This window comes from Populus euphratica, unplaced genomic scaffold (genome assembly GCF_000495115.2).
Source record: "Populus euphratica unplaced genomic scaffold, PopEup_1.0 scaffold29.1, whole genome shotgun sequence".
Lineage (NCBI taxonomy): Eukaryota > Viridiplantae > Streptophyta > Magnoliopsida > Malpighiales > Salicaceae > Populus > Populus euphratica.
The window spans coordinates 323,132-340,557 of record NW_011499888.1 but is presented as its reverse complement, the minus strand read 5'-3'; the positions used below and the strand labels follow the sequence as shown (position 1 = coordinate 340,557).

The 17,426-nt window shown below is 35.8% G+C and overlaps 1 protein-coding gene across 1 annotated transcript in view; it reads left to right on the top strand.

The window, feature by feature from the left end:
- STK (K-box region and MADS-box transcription factor family protein) overlaps window positions 1-15,877 on the top strand; it is a 29,654-nt gene extending 13,777 nt beyond the window's left edge. The window contains exons 3-8 of the mRNA XM_011033232.1: window positions 14,318-14,402; window positions 14,527-14,588; window positions 14,980-15,079; window positions 15,402-15,443; window positions 15,538-15,579; window positions 15,716-15,877. Of these exons, the coding sequence (XP_011031534.1) occupies window positions 14,318-14,402; window positions 14,527-14,588; window positions 14,980-15,079; window positions 15,402-15,443; window positions 15,538-15,579; window positions 15,716-15,877 (493 nt within the window). The remainder of the gene's footprint in view (window positions 1-14,317; window positions 14,403-14,526; window positions 14,589-14,979; window positions 15,080-15,401; window positions 15,444-15,537; window positions 15,580-15,715) is intronic.
- Window positions 15,878-17,426: the final 1,549 nt, after the last annotated feature.

Here is a 17,426-nt window from a genome sequence, read left to right as displayed (position 1 = left end):
GGGATTTAGGGTTGAACCAACTGCTTGTGTTTGCTTTTCATATGCTTTTTCTTATATGCTATTTATTTTTGGCATTTATTTTATTTACATTATTTATTACTGTAATTCTTTTCAATTTTTCATATTGCCACATGCATGCATGATATTTATTTGTGTATTCACACACTTCACGATGAACCCATAAAAGCTCTGGACCCGAGCTTCATCCTTTTTAATATTAGAAAAGAAAGATTCAAGTGGCAAGTGTGACTTATGTCCACCGATGCTCATTTGGACTTTCTTTTGGATTGTAACTCACCCTATGCAACGGGTATTGTGGAATTTTATCCCATACTCATGTTGCATAAGGTTAAGAGGTCGATTACTTCACAAGTAATTCAGGCAATCTAAGAACCAAATAATTTCTTTAAGGATAGAATAAACTAAGCCAAACCTTATGAGTTAAATCCTATCAAGTAGGATATAAGACACAAATAAATGTCAATGCATTAACATACATTTTCATATATATTTCATATTCTCATTATATCTCCACCGATCCTTATAGGAAGTGTGAGATGGAAAAAACCAAATCTAATGAGGAATTTTTGACCAGATCAAAATTAAAGCATCAAATTTCTTCCCTAAATCAGTTCAAGTTCCTATAAGTTTGGAGTCCTCAGTGAGAACTTTCTTAAAAGAATCTGATATGGTCTGTTCCTCATCATAAGTTAAAGGAAAACCTGAAACAAATAACACGCATGCATCATCCATATGACATTTTGCATCCATTTGTGCATTTCATTCATTTTTATTGCATTTATTCAGGCTGAAATATAGGTCCCCCAAAAGACCATAAAATTCATTACACTCAACTACGAAGAAAGATAATGGAGAACGAAGAAAGAGCACATCTAGAGGCTCACTATCAAAGGGAGTTGGAGAGCATGAAAAATGATATCGCACGACTTATAAGTCTACTCGAGCAGGCCCTAGTATCCAAGTCTGGAGAAGATACCTCTACTCAGCCAGTAGTTGCAACTCCATCTGTATCTACGCTAGTAGCTCCTTTCATATTCACTTCTCAAAATCTAGGGGCAAATCCTTCTTCATCTGAACAGCAGTTCACTGCCAATGTTCCACCAGCACAAGTGCCGATTATAAACTTGACAACTGATGACTCACATAGGATGAGATACTCTAAACCTGTTGATTATGATAAATTGACCGCTCTAGAAGAAATATTGAAAGCGTTCGAAGGGGCAGACTTATATGATCCTGTTCATGTTGTAGAGATGTGTTTAGTCCTAAATGTAATTGTACCCAAAGAATTTAGGGTATCAGAATTTATCAAGTATACAGGAACTGAATGCCCAGTCACTCATCTTAAATCTTATTGTAATAAGATGGCAAAAGTTGTGAATGATGAGAAACTTCTCATCCATTTCTTTCAAGACAGTCTTTCTGGATCAGCACTAAGCTGGTATACAAGGCTAGATAATACAAAGATCAGAAAGTGGAAAGATTTAGTCAAAGCTTTTATGGAGCAGTACAAATTCAACATGGAGGTAGTCCCGGACAGGTCAAGCTTGTTAGTCATGGAGAAGGGCAATAAAGAGACTGTAAGAGAATACGCTTTGAGATGGCGTGAAAAAGCATCTCATGTGCGGTACCCTCTTTGTTAGAAAAAGAAATGGTCACTCTGTTTACCAACACTTTTAAATCTCCCTACTTTGAACACCTAGTGGGTAGTTCAGCTCAGCATTTTTATGATGCTGTAACTATTTCTGAGAGGATAGAACAAGCAATAAGAATGGGGAGAATGTTAGAGCCTACTAAGAAGAAAGGCTTTACCGGGAAAAAGAAGGAGTCTGAAGTAAACAATGTGGAAGGAGGGTACAAGGGTAAGAAGAAAAATTATCATTACTATAACTTCCAAAGACCTACCCAACAAGTTACAAGTGTAAACTTCACTAAACCTTTCCCTACCAACAAGTTGCAAGTGTAAACTTCACTAAACATTTCCCTACCAACCAACAAAACCAACCAAATGACCAACAAAGTAACCAGATTGTTAATCCTCCAAGAAGGAATTTTCAAAGAACCCAAGAATGGTTACCACCATTACCACTTCCCTTGGGAGAAATGTATTCGAAGTTGTTGAGTATTGGGCAGGTGGCCCCTATTCCCTTAACCCCACTACAACCTCCATACCTAAATTGGTATAAGCCTGATATGACATATGAATATCATGCTGGCATTGCTGGGCATAACATTGAAAGCTATAATGCATTCAAAAACAAGCTCCTGCAATTGATAAAAGCTGGATGGATAACTTTTGATGATACACCGAATGTGAATTCTAACCCTTTACCCAATCATGCCACAAGCAGTGGAGGGGTGAATGTTGTAGGAGTAGAGGGTAAGAAGGAAAGAACTTTGAAGGTTTCCATGGAAAAATTGTATGGTATAATAGTACAGTCTGGATATTTATCCAAGTTTGAACCAGTAATGAATGGAAATAATTACTGTAAGTTTCATGCCAAGGTGGGACATCACATTGATGATTGCGAAGAATTTCACCAAGAAGTGAAAAGGATGCTGAGTTTTGGCATGATACGGATAGAAAGTGAAGAAGAAAGTAGTGAAGTTGGGATGATAGGCGGCCAGGAGAAAAAAAGGGAGGTTTGTAGACTCCAACCAACTATGGGTGGTCCGCCAAAACTAATCCTAATCAAGCCTGTATGTACCAATAATGGAAGTTATGGCACAATGCCTTATAATTATGGGTATGCTTTCAACATTAAAAATCCTACTCCTATCTTCCATACTGAAATCGGTGGTTTAACTCTAAGTGGTCGGTGTTTTACACCAGAAGAATTAGAGAGGCAGAGGAAAGCTAAAGGAAAAGAAATAGTTGAGGCTTTTAAAGATATGGAAGTGAACAAACCCATAAGTGAAGAGGAGTCTAATGAATTTCTGAAGTTGATGAAGCATAGTGAGTGTAGTGTGGTAGATCAGTTGAAGAAAACTCCTACTAGAATCTTTTTAATGTCACTTATCTTGAGTTCTGAGTTACACCGTAAAGTGTTGTAAAAGGTGTTGAATGAAGCATATGTGCCACAGGATATTACTCATGATAAAATGGAGCATTTGGTAGGAAGAATTCAAGCCTCTAATTACTTATATTTCACTAAAGATGAGCTAAACCCGGAAGGGACTGGGAATAACAAGCCCTTGTATATCACTATGAAATATAAGGACTGTCTGATCAGCAAAGTGCTTGTGGATAATGGTTCAGTTTTGAATGTGCTACCAAGGTATATGCTAGATGAGATGTTAATTGATGCTACTCATATGAGGCCAAGTATTATAACGGCTAGAGCATATGATGGTTCCCCTAGACAGGTGATAGAGACCATTGATATTGAATTGTTTATAGGGCCTCAGATGTTCTTGATAACCCTACAAGTGATGGATATCCATCCTTCGTATAGCATGTTATTAGGAAGGCCATGGATACACGCCTCTGGGGCTGTGACATCATCTCTACATTAATGCCTGAAGTACATCATCAATGGTACTTTAGTGAAAGTTAAGGCAGAAGAAACCTTGTCCATGATAAGGAATGTGGCGGTCCCTTATATTGAAGCAGAAGATTGCAAAGATGGAAATCTCCATGCCTTCAAGATTGTGAACACCGAATGGGTACCGGAGAATACGATGTTGAGAAGACCAACTATTTCTGGTACTACTAGAATGATAGCTAAATGCTTTTTAAAACATGGGCTACCATTCCAGAATGATCTAATTGCTGGAAATCATAAAAGAGTCAACATGATGAAAATTAAGGTCGTTAATCAGAGGTTTGGGCTTGGCTTCAAGCCTAAGAAAGATGATCATAAGAGAGCTGCTAGGATAAAACGAGAGAGAAGGTTGGCCAGAATAGAAGGAAAAAAGCCAGAGGAAGAAGACATTGTAATCCCACCTATCCATGTTTCTTTTCCAAAGTCAGCATATGTGATGAAACTTGAAAATATGATGGAAGTCTTGGGACAGAAATTTGCTATTATGGATATCAACAATGTAGAAGAAGGTGAAGAGAAAGGCTGGAACTGTGATGATGAGCCAATAACAATAAAAGAAGATGAATTGTTACCTTAGTTAACTGTCCATGCTCTAGAAGAAGCTCCAACCAGCGCCTTTGTGCGAAAGCTTTCAGTTGGAGAAGTATTCCAGAATTGGAAGATTGAAGAAGCCCCAATTATTTTCAAGAAGTAATGATTAAGTGTCTACTTATATTTGCTTTTATGTGTTTTGCATTGTAGTTTGCTTTGTGTTTTTATACCTAGTTGGAAATCTTGGCTCAAGATGACAACATAAGGTCTTTTTATAATTGTTGAGCCAACTTTTAAAATAATATTGAGAACAAGCATTTTCATCAGTATTTGTTGAATTCCTTTCATTTTGTTCGGCTATAAGATATGCATTCACACTAAAAACACCCTCCGCTTTCAGGAATTCTGAAAGTGAATCCTCCATAAATCCACAAACATATTGCATTGAAAATGAATGGCCAACCTTTGATAAGGATGAGATTGCAATGGATGAAAAGGAATGGGATGAAGAGTTTGCTAGACGAGTATAACAGTCAGAGCATGCTTGGAAATCTGTGAAGGAAGAACTAGAGGTGATAAATGTAGGCACTGAGCAAGATAAAAGAGAGTTAAAGATTGGAACTTTGATCACTACAGAAGAAAGATGCAATTTAACCTCATTACTACAAGAGTATATCGATGTGTTTGCCTGGTCTTATACAGATATGTCTGGTTTAGACATTGATATTGTAGTACACAGATTGCCTTTGATAGAAGGATGTAAACCTGTTAAGTAGAAATTAAGAAGAACTCGCCCAGATATTGTGCTCAAGGTCAAGGCAGAGATAGAGAAGCAGTGGGATGCTGGTTTTCTAGAAGTTATTAAATACCCTCAATGGGTATCTAATATAGTGGTGGTACCAAAAAAAGATAACAAAATCAGAGTAAGTGTAGATTTCAGGGATCTAAACAAAGTCAGTCCGAAGGATGATTTTCCTTTGTCTCAGATAAATGTCCTGGTAGACAATGCTTCTAGGAGTTCAACTTACTCCTTCATGGATGGATTCTCCGGTTATAACCAAATTAAAAAGGCTGAAGAAGATAAAGAGAAGACCACTTTTGTCACATCATGGGGAACATTTTGCTACAAAGTGATGCCATTCGGGTTGAAGAATGCTGGAGCCACATATCAAAGGGCAATGGTGACACTTTTCCATGATATGATACATAAAGAGATTGAAGTGTATGTGGATGATATGATTGCCAAGTCTAAGAATGAAGAAGATCATGTTCAGGTTCTAAGAAAATTATTTGAAAGACTAAGAAAGTATTAGTTGAAGCTGAATCCTTCAAAATGCTCGTTTGGGGTAAAATCTGGAAAGTTGCTAGGATTTTTGATAAGCAATAAAGGAATAGAGGTCGATCCTGATAAAGTGAAAGCAATTCAGGCTATGACGGTTCCTAAGACCGAGAAAGAAGTAAGAGGTTTCTTAGGATGTTTGAATTACATTGCTCGATTCATATCTCAGTTAACAGCAATATGTGAGTCAATTTTTGGATTACTTCGAAAAAAGAACCCTGGTACATGAGGCTTTTGATAAAATAAAGCAATACTTACAGAATCCACCTTTGCTCGTGCCCCCTATGCCTGGAAGACCTTTGATCTTGTATTTGACAGTAACTGAGGTAGTAATGGGTTGTGTGTTGGGATAACATGATGAGTCTGGGAGAAAGGAGCAAGCTATCTATTATCTGAGTAAGAAGTTTACAGATTGTGAATCCAGATATACTATGACTGAGAAGCTATGTTGTGCTCTTGTATGGAATACGAAGCATCTTCGACAATATATGTTGTATTATACCACCTGGTTGATCTCAAAAATGGATCCTCTTAAATACATCTTTGAGAAACCATACTTGTCAAGCCGAATAGCAAGATGGCAAGTAATGTTGGCTGAGTATAACATTGTATATAAGACAAGCAAATCTGTAAAAGGAAGTGTAATTGCTGATCATCTAGCAGATAATGTTATCAATGACTATGACCCTTTAAAATTTGACTTCCCGGATGAGGATGTGTTGATAGTAGAAGAAGACAAAGAAAAGAATGATTGGTGGATCATGTATTTTGATGGGGTAGTGAATGTTTCTGGTAATGGAGCAGGCGCTGTGATAATCTCACCTGACAAGAAGCAATATCCCGTCTCAGTCAAACTACAATTTGAATGCACTAACAATACTGCTGAATATGAGGCTTGTATCCTTGGATTAGAAGCTGTTTTGGAGATGAAAATAAAGAAGCTTGATGTCTATGGGGATTCAATGTTAATAATCTGTCAAGTGAAAGGCGAATGGCAGACCAAGGAAGAAAAACTGATACCATATCAACAATATCTCTTGAAACTAACTGAGGGCTTTGATGAGATAGATTTTACCCACATGGAAAGAGACAAAAACTAGTTTGTTGATGCTTTGGCAACCTTAGCTTCTATGGCCAAAACTGATTACGGAGTGAGGGTACAACCAATCTGCACTGAGATTAGAAATTCTCCAGCTCATTGTTGTTCAATTGAAGGAGAAATAGATGGGAACCCCTGGTTTTATGACATCAAACAGTTTATCCAATATCAAGAGTATCCCTTGGGGGCATCCAAAGTAGATATGAAGACCTTGAGAAGGTTAGCTCTGGAATTTTACCTGGATGGAGAAATTCTATACAAAAGGTCATTCAATGGGACTTTACTAAGATATCTAGATGAAATCGAGGCTAAGGTAGCATTGCAAGAAATTCATGAAGGAATTTGTGCAACTCATGCAAGTGGGCATATGATGGCTAGACAATTACAATGATCTAGGTATTTCTGGATGACTATGGAGAAAGATTGCATCGATTATGTCAGGAAATGTCAAGTGTATAGTGATAAGATAAATGCACCTCCAGCTCCTTTATTTAATATGACATCACCATGGCCATTTGCAATGTGGGGAATAGATGTGATTGGACCAATCAACTCAAAAGCCAGCAATAAGCATCAATTTATCTTAGTAACCATTGATTACTTCACAAAGTGGGTGGAGACCAGCTCTTATACCCATGTAACTCAAAAGGTGGTCAAGAGTTTTATTGAGAAAGATTTGATCTATCGGTATGGTTCACTTGAGAAGATAGTGACCCACAATGCCTAGAATTTTAATGGAAAAATGATCATAGAATTGTGCATGAAGTGGAAAATTAAACATTCAAACTCATCTCCCTATAGACCAAAAATGAATGGTGTTGTCGAAGCTGCAAACAAGAATATCAAGAAGATTATCCAGAAGATGGTAGTCACTTACAAGGATTGGCATGAGATGCTTCCCTTTGCTCTACATGCATATCGTACAGCAGTAAGAACATCTACTGGAGCTACACCTTATTCACTAGTATTTGGGATGGAGGCGGTGATGCCTTTGGAAGTAAAAATTCCATCTTTGAGAGTACTAATAGAATCTGAACTAGAAGAAGCTGAATGGGCTAAAGTGAGATATGACCAGCTAAACATGATAAGTGAGAAGAGGTTGGCTGTAATTTTTCATCACCAGCTATACCAAAGAAGGATGGCCAAAGCATATGACCGGAAAGTCCTACCAAGAGAATTCAAAGAGGGGGATCTTGTACTCAAAAAAATCTTACCACTACCAAGTAAAGACCAAAGCAAGTGGGCACCAAACTATGAAGGCCTATATGTAGTGAAGAAAGCATTCTCCGGAGGGGCTCTGTTGTTAACTAGGATGGATGGAGATGATTTACCTAGGCCCGTGAACTCTGATTCTGTGAAAAAGTATTATATATGATGTATTTCATCCAATCAAAATCAAATGAAATAAAGTTTTGGTCAGGAAATTCTCTTTGCATATACCTTACCAAAAAGCCCATGCATGATCTCAATGGCTCAACAATCTGATCTTTTAAATGTTTTTTTTACAAGAGAACCCATTCTTCTTAAATGAGGTTTTAAAAGAATTGATTTTGTTTATGATTTCAATGAAATAAATCAATGATTTGTTTAGGATAATGTTCAAAGCAATTCTTTTAAAAGAGATGACCATACAAGTCAAAAACACGTAATTGGAACAACTATCACTTAAATTATGTCTTGGACTTACATTTTATCAGCATGAATAATGGTTGATAGTACATTAGCTTGTCATGGACTCACAAAACATGGTATCTTATAAATCCAAAACATTACGCTGGATGTGGACAAAGTTTATTGTTTTTAACCGATCCTACTTGAAATGAAGAAAGGTCATCTTTGATACTCCTTTCACTTTCTTTTAAAATTATCCTTTGCAGTCCCAATTTGAGCCGAGTCTATTTAAAGTTTTTTTTTTCTTTCATAAGAACCTTAACTAAGATCACACCCTACACTAGGGGCAAAACGAAAGAAATGATCATTGAAATCATCTTGAAGACATGTGAGCTTATGAAATCTAACAAAAAAAATTTCCAAATAATTGAGAGAATTCCCAACAAATAGAAAAATTCCTAATTTGGAATATTTAGTATCATTTTGTTGTCAAGATAGAAAAAAAATGAAGATAAGATAACAGTGATCTATAGTTTTCAAACCCTTAAACACTTTCTTTGAGCTTATGAAATCCTCTTTCTTTTACAGCCTTGAGCCATAAATACATTACATGCCTTTAAAGTCCTTTCTAATCAAGAAAGCAACCTGAAGAAAGCAACCTGAATTAATAAACAACGTTCTTAAAATATAAGAGACTTTTTCATAAAGAGTCATGATGTAGCAAATAATTATTCATTATTATTCATGCTGATAAAAGGAGTGTTTCTAAAAATAAAAGGCAATTGTTCCTTTTCCCTCAAAATACATTCAAGCAATCGCTTGAACACTTTGAAAACCAAAGCAGAAGGTCATCTCATCACTTACCTTTATCTAAGATTACTTTTACTAAGAGATTTAATACAAATCCTTAGAGTTGCTTGAACATTGTTATAAACAGACATTGAGAGTTTCAATTTTCAAAAACAAAAGAGATCTTTTGAAAAATCATTTTTGAAAAAATGGTTTTCTATGTGAAGAAGAAAGATATATGACACACCAAGAGGCAGTGTTAGAAAATCAGAGATTCTAACAACAACAAGAGCAAATGAGGAAATGAAAAGAGACAGTTACTTCTTCCAAGGGTAGAGAAGCAATCACAAGAAATCTTCTACAGGAAAAGAAGTAGTCACCTGATTTCTAATGGCACAAAGAAATTTGCTTCCCTGGTGGGAGATACACATGAAAAATGAGTGGGATAATCCTCATATATTGACCATATGAATTGGTTAAAGAATCCTCAACAACGGAAATGTTACCAACAATACAATGTCGGGCTAGGGAGAAACTAATGCTCTCAATGAAATATCCAATGGAGAAAGAGGCAATGACTATTGAGAAACTCAAACAAAGTTTATCTTGGAGAACTCAACAACATGGGTCAGCTTGAGTAGATTTGAAAAACGCGTGAATCAAAAGAGCTTACTAACATTCAAGATCGCCAGACAAGATGAATGAGGGATCTATATTTCAAAAAGGTAAGATGCATCACATATCATCTAACTTCACAAACATTGCATATTTGTCTTGTAGATATTTCTTGAAACAAAATTCCCAACGGGATCCAACGAGATTCAGACGAAATGAAGTTATTTTAATCACATCAAATATGAAAATTTCATGAAAGCAAAATTCATAAATGAAGACAAGAAAGATGGATTTTTTATTCATGACAAAAGGTTTAAAAGTACAAATATTAAACAGTGCGAGGACGATCAAGGATATTGTCATCTTGATCATTAATCAGGCCTCGAAGTTCTTCAAATTGTTTACGCATACTCTCCATCTCTTCCTCGAACTCGAGGTGTTGTGTGTTAACATAGTCCTTCCAAAAGTCGACACGTGTATTCATCTCTTGGTTCCTCCTCTCTAAGTCATTTTTGTGACGTCTTTCATCACAGAATCTCTTCCTTAAATTCTCAATCAAATGATGAAGATCAAGAACCTGAGTATTCAGCTCAAGTCTTCTAGCATGAAGACGCTCTGCAACGTTCACCAAAGATGAAGTAGCTCTGATACTGAGAGCAAGTGACTGATTCACTGCTTCAATATCGTTCTTAGCTGCTAACATGGTTTCATCACTGGGAAGGACCATGTCTCTAGCCACGACTACAGTAGTATCTTCATTGTCCATTACGTTATCTTCTATTGTAACTAGACGACCATTCACTTCAAAAGTAGTACGCTAAACTATAGGCTCTACTGCAGGAACAAGATTTGGGTTAGCATTAGAAGAAGAGGAAGACATGATTAAAGCTTCAAGAGTTGGGAACTTTGAAAGGTTTGAAATACAAGAAGTTGATGATGTTTGTCACCAAATACTGCGTAATTTATAAGGATTCTACTCTTACTATTATTCTAAACAGACGATCAAATCTCAACCGTAGATATAAGACTTTCGTGAGAAGCTTTCATCATCTTTGAGATCGATTTACAAATCAAATCTCAACCGTGGATGTAAGACTTTCATGAGAAGCTTTCATCATCTCTAAGATCGATTTACAAGTAAAATCTCAACTGTAGATATAAGACTTTCGTGAGAAGCTTTCATTATCTCTGAAATCGATTGTAAATCAGATCTCAACCGTAGATATAAGACTTTCATGAGAAGCTTTCATCATCTTTGAGATCGATTTACAAATCAAATCTCAACCATGGATGTAAGACTTTCATGAGAAGCTTTCATCATCTCTAAGATCGATTTACAAATCAAATCTCAACCGTAGATATAAGACTTTCATGAGAAGCTTTCATCATCTTTGAGAGCGATTTTTACAAATCAGATTTGAGCCGTACAAATATGACTTTCTTTAGAAGTTTTCATTAACCTTGAAAATCATGGCGAAATCACTTTCATGTATTTCACAAAATCAATCTGAAATCACTTTCATGTATTTCAGGAAATCAATGATGAAATCACTTTCATGTATTTCAGAAAACCATTATTAAAATCACTTTCATGTATTCCACCAAACCATTGATGAAATCACTTTCATGTATTTCAGGAAACCATTGTTGAAATCACTTTCATGTATTTCATAAAAAAAAAATTCTGAAATCACTTTCATGTATTTCAGGAAACCATTGTTGAAATCACTTTCATGTATTCCACCAAACCATTGTTAAAATCTCTTTCATGTATTTCACAAAATCAAGATTGAAAACACTTTCATGTTTTTCACTTAGGCAGGTCGCCCATAAGAATTAGACCAACTGAAAATTATGTGTTTTTCAACACCTCCATCATTTTTCTTTACAAAACTTCCTATACAAAGTCAAAAGAAAATGATTTTTTCAATGTCTTTGCACCGTAAGCATTGTAAAGAGGGGGCAACTGTTGTAACTCAATTTTGGATTCACTAAAAAAATTTTAATGTTATTTTATCTTATTATTCATGATAAAAAAAATATAATAAATCAAAAAAAAGAAAAAAAGAAAAAAAAAGAAAAAAAAGAGTTTAAAATATATTTTCTCGAGCCAACCGCATCTTTCTACCAAAACCGAGTCCATCGGGTCAATATGGGTCCCACCATGTTGACCGCGATGAAAAATGAGTTTCGGGCCGTTTCGGGTCAAAATCATCATTTTTGGTCAAAACCGAGTCCATCGGGTCAATACGGGTCCCACCATGTTGACCGCGATGAAAAATGAGTTTTGGGCCATTTCGGGTCAAAACCGTCATTTTCGGTCAAAACCGAGTACACCAGGTCAATACGATTCCCACTATGTCGACCGGGATGAAAAATGAGTTTCGGGTCAAAACCATCATTTTCGGTCAAAACCGAGTCCACCGGGTCAATACGGATCCCACCATGTCGACCGGGATGAAAAATGAGTTTCAGGCTGTTTCGGGTCAAAACTATCATTTTAGGTCAAAACTAAGTCCACCGAGTTAATACGGGTCCCACCATGTCGACCGCGATAAAAAAAAATGAGTTTCAGACTATTTCTGGTCAAAACTAGTATTTTTGGTCCAAAAAAAAACTCGGTCCACCGAGTTGATACTCGTATAAAGATTTTTTCTTGTAATTTAAATTGATTTTTAGTGGATGAAAAGCTTTTTATAATACTAATTTGAATTTTTAATTTTACCCTTGTAAATAAATATTATTATTATATATAATAAAACAAAAAAATAATTCAATGACAAACGGTGCAGCTGTCCCGTGATTATATTCAGAATCCCGTGATTACATTTACAAAGACTCGTGATTTGTTGTCCCCTTTCATTGGCTATAAATAGCCAATGAAAGCAAGACACCAGGGAGAGAGAAAAACAAATTGTGAATTTTGAATTGAGCGGCACTATTTGCATTACTATTTGTGTTACTATTTGGGTACTATTTATTTTTTATAATTTTTTTTCTACACCCTAGTAAAATATTAAATTTTTTTTAAACAAATTGAAAAATACTAAAAATATCTCAACCGTTAGATCTAATAGTGTTTGAATCTGAGCCTTTGATTTCTTAGGATACAATAGGCTTTACCACACCCAATTAAAACCCAAATCAATCTCAGCCTTTAAAATAATCTGCCCTTCGATCCTGTTGCGCCACGTCAGCAGCTGTACCAAACACTCGGTACACCGCGAAACACCAGATCGTAGCCCATTCAATCCTGACCGCCGATCAACTTGAAGATTAAACCAATCACAGCCGCACAATCTGTTCATCCGAGATCCAACGGTTCACAGGCTTCAGACGCACGAGTGCACTATACACTTGTCCACACCACAGTAGAACCCAGAGCTTCTCTCTCCTCTCGCCGGCGATTCTCTCTCTCTCCGCCGATCTCCCATTTTCAACCGTTTCAAGCCGCAAAACCACCACAGAAATGTGAATCGCCTCCTCTGAAGCAAAACCCCGGTCGTGTTACACTTTTTCACCGGCTAGTTTGGCCGGAAAAAGGCCACAACCGTCATCGTGTGCTTATAGTTCTCAAAGAATATTTGTAAATAAGATGCATTAACAAATCAATAAAAAAAAAAAGTGCATGTCCTACGTTTCCTACAAGTAGATAAACGTTTTAAATTCTTCTAAATTCTAAAAATTCAAATACAATTGGTTGAACATTAATTAATAATCTTGATAATGATGATTGCTAATTAGGCACTAAATAAATCTTAACAAGTTCCCTTGATCATTCTATAGCCAATAAATCCAGCTTTATACCCAGGAGATGATGGGTTTGAGAGCCTATCCTCTCTCAATGATTAAAAAAATAAAAACTCTACTGAACTAGCTATGATAAAAAAATTCTAAATTTCAACTCACCACCGGACTTGTAACTTAGAAAAAGATGCCAAGTACTGATGTAGGATGGGTTAATTTGGTGTCCAGTTCACGTACAGGTAACTCCTTTCTCTTCTTTTAATGGTGTGATTGATTACAATATCTGTTCTTCACAGCACGTACGTTCTTTAATCTTGATCTTTTACTCTTTAATGGCTTATATATCCCATCTTCTTTTGATCTTCCTGTTTCCATTTTCAGCTTTGGAAATCTCCCCATCCTTTGCTTGTTTCCCATAGCAAATCTAAAATCTCCTTCACTCTCAGTTCTCTTCGCCCTAAAAGCATGTTTTACTCTCCGTACTTGTCTTTTGTGTTTCCATTCTTATGTTGGTGTAATAAATGAATATATATATAGTGATTTTGCTACGGTTTCTTCATTTTTAGTAATGGCAAGTGGAAAGTCAAGAAAAGGTTCTGCTATTGTTAACTTGGCGCGTGAGGTGCAAGAAAGTATCTTGTTCTCTATACAAATGAACTCATCTGTCCTGGAAAGTTGACAACTGCAGTGGTCGATGTTTCATTGTTATGTTCTTTTGATGTTTTTTATACACAGTATTATGATATTAAATATTAATATATACTAGGTTTAGGTGGGTTGACAAGGAAATGCTGTAAAAGCAACTTTTTCATGCACTTGTTTTCATTCGACGAACATCTTTACATTATATATCGATTAATTTTCTTCATGTTATTCGTAAATCAAACTTATGAAACCCTAATGCGGCTTACAAAAAAGTTTGAAACAGTAAAAATTAAATATGGATCTCAGATCCTGTTGCATTGATCCTTTCCTGTTCCATTGTTGTTTGAACTTAGAAACTTTGTTTATTTTTTGTAGCAGCATAAGATCAACTATAGATAGATACAAAAAGGCGAGTTCAGATAGTTCAAATGCATCCTCTATCACAGAAATCAATGCCCAGGTATGCTTTTTCTTCCTCTATATTTTAATCTTTATCAATTTATACCAAGTTGTTTTATATTTCAGGTGCTTGAATTTCTCTCGATTCATTAGCTTACTTACTTTTCCTGTATTATGAAATATAGTATTATCAACAAGAATCAGCAAAGCTGCGGCAACAAATTCAAATGCTACAGAATTCTAACAGGTACGATCTCCATTGTATCTTTTTTGAGGTTGTAACCTAAAAATGGACAAACTATTAAATTATGGGACGTTTCCGTCTCTTGATTTTGTTCTTAGCAAATTAATGGGAATTTGTGTACAAATATCTAACTTAATTTTCACAATATTAGCTGAACATGTGAATTTGTGATGCAAAGTTTAGCTTAAATAATTTTGTCGGACTATGATCCCCTTCCCTAACCCCTCTCGTTCTAGGTGCAATGAGATTTGATCCATCATCCATGACCTCTAAAAAAAAATACTAAATGACTCTACTAAGACTTTGAAACTCATACATGCCTTGAATGGTCCTTTCTTTTGCACACTCTTCATCACAGTTCGGTGCTGCTCATGCTTTCCCTTCTTGCTTGTAGGCACTTAATGGGCGATGCTGTAAGTAATTTATCTGTGAAAGAGCTTAAGCAGCTGGAGAATAGGCTTGAGAGAGGCATTACTAGAATCAGGTCAAAGAAGGTAAAAACATCATACAATTGCAAGCAAATATGTAAATGTTCAGTCACGTTTCATTAATATATCATCACCTCTTGGTACGTATAATCATTATTTGAAATTTGCTGTGGTAGTATTTTAAGCCAGTTTAACCTATATGAAAAGGACTTGCTTATGATCTTAATTTCTTGTCTTTGTTGCTTCAACAATTATATCTTTCCATTGTTTCATACATGCATAGAATTAATCATGTACGTCACTGTAATGGCTCTCAACTTTTTTGCTGTATCAAAGTTTTTTATATGTCCTCAATTATTTTTGTTCCTCTACTTGCCTGTTGGGACAGCATGAGTTGCTGCTAGCCGAAATAGAGTACTTGCAGAAAAGGGTAATTTCTAGCTTGCTCTCACGTTCATTTTATACTTTAGGAACCTCTTTTTTGTCTAATTCATGTCCGAATTGATTTAAACACCTCTTTTTAGGAGATTGAGCTGGAAAATGAAAGTGTTTGTCTTAGGACCAAGGTAATGAAGAACATCAAATTCTCTTACGTAACAAATGTTGATGAGGCTCTTCTTGATATTTCCATATCCTTAACAAATATAATAGCACGCATTTGACTTAAATGGTTAACTTGATCTTTATTATTAACAATCTCAGATAGCAGAAGTTGAGAGGCTTCAACAAGCCAACATGGTGACTGGAGCAGAGCTGAATGCCATCCAGGCATTAGCAGCCTCTCGCAATTTCTTTGCTCCCCATTTGCTTGAGGGTGGAACGGCATACCCACACAATGACAAGAAGATTCTCCATCTTGGGTAATCATCTTTCCATTTTATCTTCTCTTTGTTTTGCATTGCTTGTTATCTATTACTGAATGCTGAAGAGGCATGCTCCTTCAAGTAAGAGGACTAAATGTTCAGTATTGACTTAATTTTATTTTTATTTTTTTTGCTTTATTCATGCAGGTGAAAAAAAAGAGATATTGGAGAACTGGTGTGCAAGTGGTATTTTGATATATATATGTAATTCAATCCAGAAAATAAAGATACTACGATATTATCTGGTAATATTGTGGTCATGTGTGCCCTGCTTAATTTGGAATTGATGTTTAAGAGTCCTTAATTACCTCATCATTGTCAACTGGATTTATTATCTGCCCAGATAAGATGTGAACATTACTGGTACCTGGTTTAATTTGTATGGTTTTTTATGAATTCTACTAATAAACAGCTAGCTCAATATTAATCACGGCTGAAAGGCTATTGATTATGTTAGTTTTATCTTGTTTTGTTTGAAGGTTTTCTGTCATATAAAACTATCTAGGAAGCTCTTTGAGGGATGATACTGCCACAGAAAAAGTTCAGATTAATCTCCATTCTTAATACCTGGCTATATCATAGTAATTTGCAGAGTAATATTTACACCAGACCAATTCATGATCTAATCCGGGTTAATGAAGTTAACATGTATTGATTTAAGTCAATTAAAATAACTCTGATAAAATTCATGAAAAAAATCAAATTAAATTTTAACCGCGTTATTAATTAGTTTTGTTGGATCAATCAAATTAATTTTAAATTGATACTTTTTTACACCAAGCTCCTACCAAGAATAAGTTGACTGGGATTCCAAGTTTGCCTATTAGGACAGGCTAAGTCCTGAAAGTGGATCCAGTAGGTCTGAATTATGACCTGCTAGACCTAGATCAGGATTGAATTCATTATACGAAAACTAATCCGAGAAACCATAACATGGTCTGAGAATCGAAAGTATATGCAACATGCACAAACCGTAACTGTTTTTAATTTTAAAGTTTTTGAGGAACTTGGCCTTGGTCAAGAAAACTACCTTAACAGCTGACCTAACTATCTCAAACCTATGAACAAAAAAATAGTTGTCTCAAACCAAAAGGTCCAAAACACCGTTGATGCCACCACCAACTCCGACTAACCCTGAACTTGCCACACAGAATGAGAGCAACTCTTTAAAATATGACAAAACCATTAAAAATGACAAACTAGCAATATCCACCTGCCCCTGGAATGTAGTCATAGACTTGCCAGAGAGTCCTACTTACCCACCTGCTTCTCAGATTTCAAGATTTTTTCAAAGCAAAGACAGAACTGTTTTCTTAAATAGATCTTCAATTATTTTTTTAATATCTAATAAAATATTTTAAAAAATGTGCAAGAAATTTGGCCAACATGACTACAAGGCCAGGAAAACATGAATCCAACCCTATCTAATGGAGGGTGCTAAACCAAATCCGTTCCAACCCACCTCCATTGCTGTTACCAAGCATGAGCACAAGAAAATCCACAAAGTCCCCATATTCACTAAATGTGCTTTAACCACCACTGATGAAGGC